This window comes from Chrysochloris asiatica, unplaced genomic scaffold (assembly GCF_000296735.1).
Source record: "Chrysochloris asiatica unplaced genomic scaffold, ChrAsi1.0 scaffold00004, whole genome shotgun sequence".
In the NCBI taxonomy this organism is placed as follows: domain Eukaryota; kingdom Metazoa; phylum Chordata; class Mammalia; order Afrosoricida; family Chrysochloridae; genus Chrysochloris; species Chrysochloris asiatica.
The window spans coordinates 13343190-13353862 of record NW_006408522.1 but is presented as its reverse complement, the minus strand read 5'-3'; the positions used below and the strand labels follow the sequence as shown (position 1 = coordinate 13353862).

General features: G+C 39.2%; 1 protein-coding gene across 1 annotated transcript in view; it reads left to right on the top strand.

Annotated features, from left to right (window-relative positions):
- Positions 1–10673, top strand: part of AQP9 (aquaporin 9) — a 75383-nt gene that overhangs the window by 38712 nt on the left and 25998 nt on the right. The window contains exon 2 of the mRNA XM_006831853.1: positions 10415–10541. Coding sequence (XP_006831916.1) covers positions 10415–10541 — 127 coding nt within the window. The remainder of the gene's footprint in view (positions 1–10414; positions 10542–10673) is intronic.

The following is a 10673-nucleotide window of genomic DNA, read 5'->3' as shown; positions in this document are numbered from 1 at the left end:
CCAATACCAGTCCATTTCAGCTCAGTAATGCCTAAGATATCGATGTTTATGTGTTCCATTTCATTTTTGACATCTTCCAATTTTCTCAGATTCATACTTCTTTCCATGTTCCAATTTTCAATGGATGTTTACAGTTGTTTCTCTTCATTTTGAGCTGTGCCCCATCAGCAAATGAAGGTCCCACAGGCTTTTCTCCCATGAGCTTTACTCCTTTTATGTCATCACGGTCAACTCGACTTTGAGGAGGCAGCTCTTCCCCAGTCACATTTTAAGTGCCTTCCAACCTGAGGGGCTCATTTTCCAACACTATATCTGACGGTGTTTCTCTGCTATTCATAAGGGTTTCAGTGACTAAGTATTCAGAAATAGTTCGTCATTCTTTCTTCCTAGACTGTCTTTGTCTGGAAGCTCATCTGAAACCTGTCCACCATGAGTGGCCCTGCTGGTATTTAAAATACCAGTGGCATAGCTTCCAGAATCACAGCAACTCACAAGCCATCACAGTACGACAAACTATACAGGGTTGCTATTGTGAGATGGAATGAACCAGAACATAAAAACCCACGTGTAAGTCTTTATTGGAGGTCAGAAGAATAGAATACCTGAAAATACTGAAACACAAAAGACACTGTGAGTTAATCAGTACTTCCATATGGTGGATAGCATCAACATACATTTGAAAATGGATGGTAACTATAGATAGATGCAAGACAACGTTTTTTTTACCATCATAGGTTGATATTTTTGGCACAAAAAGATGATACTTTCAGCACAAAAGGAGTCACAGACCCCTTTGCAGAGTTCCCTGGTGGTACCTGGCCCCAGGTTGCTTGCATTTACAAATATTTTGAAAAAGAATCCTAACCTTCATTAGCTACTGCTTTTCTTAAAGGATGAAGTTTTTACATAATCACTTAACAAGTATTTATTGAGTAATTAATGTATGCCATGTAACATCTTAGTTTATTCTTTAAAGGAGACAATAGAGGTGAAAAAGTTTTGAGAAGGATCAGATGCCATAAAATCCTTGTGCTTATTCATTTCTCCTCTCATAGCAGTATTTCAGTTCATGATAACAACTTCACATTGTCTCCAAACAATTGGAGTCATGGCACAATTGGGAACTGTCCAGTAATCCTAAGTGATATTTCTTAGAAATTATACCTCCCACTGTTCACATCCTACTCCCAAATCTACCTTTTTCTCTTGAAAAGGCATTTACATGGAGTTTCCCCTTCTCTGTTTATATTAGATATCTTCATCTCTTTCATCAGACTTTGTTTAAGCAGGGACTACACAGCATCCACTATGAGTTGGAACGGACTCCATAGCACATAACAACAACAACAACAACAACAACACAGCAGCAGTTCGAAACTACCAGCTGTTCTGTGGGAGAAAGATGAGGCTTTCTGCTCTCATAAAGATTTACAGTCTCAGAAACCCTGTGCAGCATCACTATGAGTTGGACAGCACATAACAATAACAACACAGCAATATGAACTGCTGCCATGGAGGGCACAGTCTTTGATGGAGAGCTCTAGGACAAGGGAGTAGATGGTAGAGGAGGACATCATGGGTGTAGATTGTCAGAGAAGACGCCCTTGAAAAGGTAGCATTTTAGTTCAACATTAAGGATAGATTGGATTTGTTTGGGGAAGGTAGAAAGGAAGAGATATTCCTGCTAGAAAGCACAGTTAGGAAGATATGAAGAGGGGGTAATGAGTTCAAAAAGGCAGTGACACAACACCAGCCTGGCTGATGCAGAGGGTTTCTGTTGAAGAACACTAGGCAGAGAGTGGCTGAGGATCCAGAGGCCAGTCGATGGAGAGCCCTGAGGACCAGGCTGAGGAGTTCTTGAGCAGTGGATGCATCAGCAAAGTGGTGTTTTGTCTTGCACAGGCACTGGATGACGAAAGACTGGAGGGAAAAAAATTATTGGAGGCTATAGGAGAAGGCTCTGGGAGATTTGGGTAGTTGTGCAGAATTAGGTAACTGAAACACAGTGTTAATGTGATAGTCTTAATTACCATTGACCTTCAAAGCTATTAATAAATGTGAATTAAGCAGAAAATGGGGTTATTTGCTTGTAGATAGGGCTTGGGTGATTTGGAATAAGGAAAGGAGAGAGCAATTGATGAAATTATTTAGAAGGATAATGAGAGCTGAATGAAGAGCTTTGGGGACACAGTGAAGATTTTAGATCTATGGCTTTGCAACTGTTCTCCATATCCCTGTATGTTTTCTTGTGATTTTTCAAACTGTTCTGGAAAAAGTAACTAAGATTGAACAAGTGCTGGATCCCAGAAAGAGGTCGAGATCTTGAAAGTCTGGAAATTACCTGCAGAGAACTGGGTGGCAGACTATGGAAACCAAACCTGAAAGGGCATAGAATGGAATAGCAGGACATAGTGTAGTCTAGCATAGAATAGAATGCTCTTGCCTGTCAGTTTGGCAAGGTACCTTAAAGAGTTTTTTCTAGATAAGAATATCAAGCTTCCACACTTGGAATGTAATTAAGTACTAACTGTATAGTGCTTACTGCCATGGAGTCAGTCCTAATTCATTGTTATTAAGTGCCCTCGTGTACTTTCTGACTCAGAGTGACCCTATATAGGGTTTCTGAGGAGCGGGTGGTGGATTTGAACTGCTGACCTTGTGGTTCTAACTAACCTTGCAGTCCAGTGCTTATCCTATAGCACCACACCAGGACTCCATTCTGGCTTATAACAACCCTAGAGAGGGTTTTCCAAGACCCTAAATTTTTATGAGAGCAGACAATCTTATCTTTCTCCTGTGGAGCATTGGTGGTTAGTTCTTAAAGGCTAGCAACTCAATGCTTACGCAACATCACCACAGGGCTCCTTAATTGTATAGTACAGACAGTACAATGGAATTTCAGAGACGTCACGTTCAGAAATGAGATTTGGAAAAAAGACTCTGAATGACTGACGGGTCTTTCTTAAAAAGGCTTTCCAGATAAGGAGAGGAGAAAAAGCGAGACAGCGCAGAAATGCTAACGAGCTCTTTCTGGGCCTATGAAAGGACAAGTGTGGCAGTTCTTAAAGGTTAGAGTATGGACCCAGTTGGAAGCTTTATCTGTGATACCATGAAAGACCATGGATACAACTGTAAAATCATGAAAGACAGTTGTATCCATTTGAAAGAAAACAATACACTAGATACACAGAAGAAGGAAACCAGAGGGAATGACCAGTTCCCCAACAACCAGACCATAACATAAGTACATCAGAATATGCAAGATCTGATCCCCTGATGTAGTGAATACAGTTGGCAAGAAGCAAGCAAGGGAAGGCACTATAGTAAATATATTTCAAATTCAAAAAGCAATGCTGTAAATCTGGGCTGAAATTTTCTGAGGGGCAGCTTCTGAGGAATTGAACTGTCCCTCTCACCTCTTGTTTCGTTCCTGCAGCTCTTTATCTTCCTTAGAAAGAGGGAAAAAATGATGGGAGCATGTATGGTAGAAGAGAAGAGTCTTAATCATAGTAAATTTGACAGGGCAGAGGGCGCTCTCATCTCCCAGAGCCACTTAAAGCTTGTACATCTCCTCTGGAATAGCTCAAGTGCATGAACATCAGATCCTAAAAGAGAGAAGACGTGAGTTTGGAAATCTCCAGACTACGCTCTGTCTGGATGTGTCTGTTCTTACTTCCAGTTGTCTAACTCAGTTCATCTCAACTGTCAGTAATGTTGTTTTCCTTTTTTCAGGAAATGCTGCCAAAATACCAGTTAACTTGAAATTTGTGCCCAGAGCATTCAACTGTCTTTAAATTTAATAGAACACCAACATGATTTTAATTCAGATAATTGTCACAATAGATAAGGATTCTAGAAAGAATAATGTCAAACCGACGGGAAGTTGTTAGTCTATGGAATGGTCTCCTGGGATTTCCTAAAAAGGGAAAAAGGAGCATGTTCCTTATTGCAGTCTTAGTTAAAACTCACTGGAGGCTAAGGGGCCAAGTCCATGGCTAAATTCAAAGCCTGGCACTATCATTGATGTGTCGAACTGATTCCCTCATATGTTTCCCAAATGGCAAGGCTCATAATTTACTCAACTATGCAGTAGTAGAATGAAGGCACATATTTTAGAATTATAGACAAAACGGGACATTAAAAGACCACTGAAGTAATTTCTCTGCCTTCAGAGCAGAGTAAATTGAAAGCATTCTATAGGCACTAAATCTCCTTGTTTGTAAATTATATTTCTCTGAGGAACTTCACAAATGTGTCCTGGAGGGCTTTTTAGAATTCATCAGTATCAGGAAATTGTTTATGTGCAATTTTTCATATTTCAGTTTAAGTTTTTTTGCTTTAGTACATCCTACTGTGATAAGATATGAGCTGGTTATTATCTTCCTAATAAAAAGCCTTCACTTTATTAATCTGTTCCCCACTCCTGTCACGCTCAAATAGACTCATTCGGAAACCTTTCCTTGTATGTTCTATTTTCCTGTCTTTAAGTAATACTTATTATTTGACTCCCTCCCCCAAGCTCTTCTTTAATTGAGAAAACCAAATGGAACTCTGTACTCTAGAAAAAATTTGGCCAATTGTACATCTAGAAAAAGGAGCTCTGGTAGCGTAGTGGTTATGAATGGGGCTGCTAATCTCACCAGTCAGCAGTTTGAAACTACCAGCTGTTCCGCAGGAGAAAGATGAGGCTTTCTGCTCCCATAAAGATTTACAGCCCCAGAAACCCTGTACAGGGTCGCTATGAGTCAGAACCACTCCACGACACATAACAACAACATCTAGAAAACAATGACTGAGTATTCCTACAGTCTCAGGACTTAACACCTTCATGCTCACACTGACATTTGAAATCAGCACAATAGCTAATGGTCATTTGTAATGATTGCTCCATCTTGGATCTAAGCTTTGTAATTTTTTTCTTCCCACCAACTGTCCTCCACTAAATGTTTATTTAATGGACCATGGTAAGATGGTTTTAGCTGGGTGCTCAACGAATGCCTGGCACCTCTTTTCTTAAAATTAGGAAATTGTTGGTTTTGTTATTTTTAGGTGCCATCGAGTCAGTTCCCACTCATAGTGACCCTACGCACCAAAGAACAAAGCACCATTCAGTTCTGCACTATCCTCACAATTACTAAATTTGAGCTCATTGCTGCTGCCACCGTGCCAATCCATCTTACTGGAGGTTTCCCTCTTTTTCACTGACCCTCCACTTTACCCAAGGAGCTCAGGTACATAGTGGTTATGAGTCAGCCTGCTAACCCCAAAGTCAGCAGTTCAAAACTACCAACCATCCCATGGGAGAAAGATGAAGCTTTCTAATCCTGTAAAGATTTACAACCTCAGAAACCCTATACAGGGTCCTATGAGTTGGAACCGACTCCATGGCACATAACCACCACAACTTTACCCAGTGTGATTTCCTTCTCGAGGGACTGGTACCTCCTGATAATATATCAGGAACATTCTGGTGGCACATCTTCCAACACAGATTTGTATGTTCTTCTAGCAACCCACATTACTTTTAATATTCTCCAACACCATAACTCAAATGCATTAATTCTTCCATGGTCTTCCTTATTCACTCTTCAACTTTCACATGCATATGAAGCTATTGAAAATACCATGGCTTGGATCAGGTTCACCGTAGTTCTCAAACTTACTTCTCTGGTCTTCAACACTTTAAAAGAGTTCTTGTGCAGCAGATTTGCCTAATGCAATATGTTGTTTGATTTCTTGACTGCTGCTTCCATGAGTGTTGATCCAAGCAAAATGAAGTCTTTGACAATTTCAATCTTTACTCCATTTATTGTGATGTTATTTATTGGTCCAGTGGTGAGGATTATTGTTTTCTTTACAATGAGGTGCAATGTAAAGGCTTTAGACCCATACTGAAGGCTGTGGTCTATGAGCTTCATCAGTAAGTATTTAAAGTCCTCTTCATTTTCAGCAAGCAAGATTGTATCATCTGCATATCAAAGATTGTTAAAGAGTCTTCCTCCAATCCTGATGCCACTTTCTTCTTCATGTAATCCAGTGTCTTGAATTATTTGCTCAGCACATACAAATTGAATATGTAGGGTGAAAACATACAATTCTGGCACACACCTTTCCTGATTTTAAACCATTCAGCGGTCCCTTGCTCTGTTGGAATGACTGCCTCTTGGTTTATGTACAAGTTCCTCATGAGTACAATGAAATGTTCTGGAATACTCATTCTATACAACGTTGTCCATAGCTTGTCACAATCCACACAGTTGAAACCTTTGCATAATCAATCAATCACAGGTAAACATCCTTCTGGTATTCTCTGCTTTCAGCCAAGATCCATCTGATGCCAACAAAGATATCCCTCATTGCACATCCTCGTCTGAATCTGCCTTGAACCTCTGGCAGTTTCCTATCAATGTTCTGTTGAAGTTGTTTTTGAATTATCTTTAGCAAAATTTTACTTGTATGTGATATTAGTAATTTTTGCAATTTGGAATTGGAAATCTAATGATTTCTACATTCATTTCACCTCTCTTTAGAATGGGCACAAATATGGATCTCTTACAATCAGTTGGCCAGGTAGCTGTCCTCCAAATTTCTTGGCATAGATGAGTGAGTGCCTCCAGTGTTTTGTCAGTTTGTTGAAAGATTTAAATTTATATTCTGTCAATTCCTGGAGGCTTGTTCTTTGCCAATGCCTTCAATGAACCTTGGCCTTCTTCCTTCAGTACCATTGGCTCTTGATCATATGCTATCTCTTGAAATGGTTGAATATCATCTATTTCTTTTGGTACAGTGACTGTGACTCTGTGTATGTCTTCTATCTTCTTTTGATGCTTTCTGTATCTTTCAGTATTTTGCCCATAGAACCTTTCAACATTTCAAGTTGAAACTTGATTTTTTTCTTCAGTTTTTCAGCTTGAGAAATGCTGTGTGTTCTTCCCTTTTGGTTTTCTAACTCCAGGTCTTAGCATTGTTGTTGCTGTTGTTAAGTGTTGTTAAGTTGGTTCCAACTCATAGCGACCCTGTATAGGGTTTCCAAGGAGCAACTGGTAAGTTTGAACCACTGACCTTACAGTTCAAATCAACGTTGCTACCTAGCGCATTAATCCACAGTGCCACACTAGGACTCGGTTTTTACGTATTTCATTATAATACTTGACTGTGTGTTCTCTAGCTGCCCTTTGAATTTTTCTGTTCACCTTTTTTACTTCCTTGTTTCTTCCATTTTCTTTAGCATCTCTGTGCTGAAGACCAAGTTTCAGAGTCTCTTTTGACATCTATTTTGATCTTTTCCTTCTTTCTTGTCTTTTTACTGACTTTTTGTTTTCTTCCTATATGATGTTCGCGATGTCATCTCACAACTCTTCTGATCTTTGGTCATTACTGTCTAATTCATCAATCTGTTCTTGAGACTATTTCTAAATTCAGATGGGATATGTTCAAGGTCAAATTTAGGCTCTTATGGATTGGTTTTAATTTTCTTCAGTTTCAGTCTGGGTTTGCATATGAGCAGTTGATGGTCTGTTCCACAGTCTGCCCTGGCCTTGTTTTGAATATGGAACTTTCCCACAGTTTCTCACCACAAATGTAGTCAATTTGACTTCTGCATATGCCATCTGGTGAGCTCTATGTGTATAGTCGTCTTTTGTGTTGTTTAAGAATGGATTTGCAATGATGAAATCTTTGGTCTTCCAAAATTCTATCATGTAATCTCTAGCAACATTTCTATAACCAAGGCTATATTTTCCAACTACTGATCTGTCTTTGTTTCCAATCTTTGCATTCCAATCACCAGTAATTGTCAATATATCTTGGTTACATGTTTGATCAATTTCAGACTGAAGGAATCAGTAGATTCTTCAGTTTCACCATTGCTGGCTTTAGTGGTTGGTGGGTAAATTTGAATAATAGTGCTATTAACTAGTCTTCCTAGTAGGCATTTTGATATTATCCTATCATAGACAGCATTATACTTCAAGATCTCGAAATATCGTTTTTAATGTTGAATGTGACATTCCTCTTCAATATGTCATTCCGGGCATATGAAACCATATGATTTTCATATTCTAAATGGCCAATACCAGTCCATTTCAACTCACTAATGCCTAGGATATTGATCTTTATACATTCCATTTCATTTTTGACAACTTTCAATTTTCCTACATTCAGACTTTGTATATTTCATGTTCTGATTATTAATATATGTTTACAGCTATTCGTTCTGTTGTGCATAGGGTTGCTATGGGTTGGTATCAACTCGATGGCACCTAACAACAACAACAACAGCTACTTCTCCCCCATTTTGAGTTGTGCCCCATCAGCAAATGGAGGTACCAAAAGCTTTCAAATCATCATGATCTACTCTACTTTGAGGAGGCAGCTCTTCCCCAGTCACATTTTTAGTGTCTTCCAAACTGAAGGACTTATCTTCCGGTACTATATCTGACAATGTTCTGGTGCTATGCATCATGTTTCAATATTCAATATTCTGGTGCTGATGGTGCGCCATTGATATTCATAAGGTTTTCAGTTTCTAAATATTCAGAAGTAGTCCTCCCCTTCTATCTAGTCTGTCTTAGTCTGGAATCTCAGCTGAAACCTGTCTACCATGGGTGTATCCTGTTGGTATTTAAAATACTGGTGGCATCGTTTCCAGCATCACAGTAACATGAAAACCATCACAGTACAACAAACTGACAGATGAATGGTACCTTACATATTCTTCTTCAACACCACAACTCAGATGCATCCATTCTTCTCTGTTCTTTCTTATTCGTTGTACAACTTTCACATGCATATGAAGCTATGGAAAATACCAGGGGGAAAATAAAGCTTTTTTCCAATGTCTAATCTGACCATTCAATGACCCTCCACAGGGCTTACTCACCTAGGTTTTCTGTTGTTTGTATATTCATAGAGAGTGCCCATGCATATAAAGAGATAGAATTTATTTTTATCATAATCAGCAGTATGCTTTACATGTTGTTTATCTTAATTACTTAGTGTTGCTGCGACAAAATGCATGACAAGCAGAAGGTTTTAAAGAACACAAGTTTGCTATTTCAAAGTCTGGGAGGCTGGAAGTCCAAATTGGGGCATCGGCTTTAAGGGAGGGTTTGTCCTTGTCAGTGGTCCCAGACATTCTTTAGCATTCTTTGGTATCTGTTTCTCACCCCCAAGCCATGCATATATCTCTGAGGCTCTTCTTCTCTTTTTATAACTCAGAAGTGATTAGCTTTAGGACCCACCCACCCTAAAGTACGACCACATTAACATAACCAAATAGAACCCTTCCTTCCAAACAGGCCCATATTTACAAGTAAAGGGATTCGAATTTAAACACATTTTTTTAGATGGCACAAGTCAACCCTTGATTGTGTTCTACATCTTCTTTTTCTTCATTTTTTAGAACTTAGCAATACACTTTAGGGTCATTCCATTTGGGTGTACATAGGTCTTCCTCATCTTCTTTTATGGCTGCATAGTAGTGCATTGATATACCATATTATTTTTATTTACATTTATTCCAAATCATTTCAAAATATCCTCTAGCAACTAAAGATCGTCAAAGACTCACGGTTATGCTTTTTCTTTGTTGTACAACTGCCTGCAGAGTGCTTTCTGTGTTCAAAACACTGTTTGGTGCCAAAAGGGAACACAAGAAGTGGAGAGAGTTTGGCAGCCTCAGCTCTCTAGGAAGCTACAGTCTCATCAGGGAGAAAAGAAATATGGATAAGGGGGACCTGATGTCCAGTTCTATACCCCCCAATTTTTTGTTTCTTTTGTAACAGACATTCTTTCTTAATGCATCGTAGAGATGATTTTCTATTAGTTGAGTGTGTGACAATCTGTGTGCCTGATCTGGCTTACACTGGAAGCCTCTACAGCAGGGATAGCAAACTCAAATGCCCACAGGGACCAGTGACTGAAGTATTTAAAGTGAAAGAGCATAAACTTAAAATAAAGGGAGCAGCCACCAGTGACTTTACTCTGGGTAATTGTTTCTAGAATTGGCAGGTCTTCTCAATGCCAATTTGAAAAACCTTATGGATGTCTGTGTAATATTTTTACAACTGCATGTGAATCATTAATAATCTTGAAAAACCCCCCACAAAACTAAAGCTTCATTTAAAAAAAAATCCAGATACCCACATCTTTGTGTAAAATGAACTGATTAATGGATGTATAGATATAGATAATATTTGACATTTTGCAGGCCCAACATACATATCTGTAAGTCTGATTAAGTCTCAGGACCACCATTTTGTATCTGCATAGCTGGGTCATTATAATTTGATGTGTTTGAAGTCCAATACCACCCACACTCACAAGTTGACTTTAAAAAAATCTTCTTGTTGCTGTAATTTTTTTTACCTTTGACTCTGACCTGCCCACTTATTGAGTCTTCCTCTCATTCCAGGTCCTTGGATGTGGCTCTGTTGCCCAAGCCATCCTCAGTAGAGGGCATTTTGGAGGAATTGTCACTGTCAATGTTGGATTTGCAATGGCTGTTGTAATGGCCATTTATGTGACTGGAGGTGTCTCTGGTAAGCCATAGAAATGGTTATGCCTACTACTAAGGAGCTCTGGTAGCGTAGTGGTTACGAATTGGGCTGCAAACTGCAAGGTCAGCAGTTCGAAACTACCAGCTGTTCCGCGGGAGAAAGATGAGGCTTTCT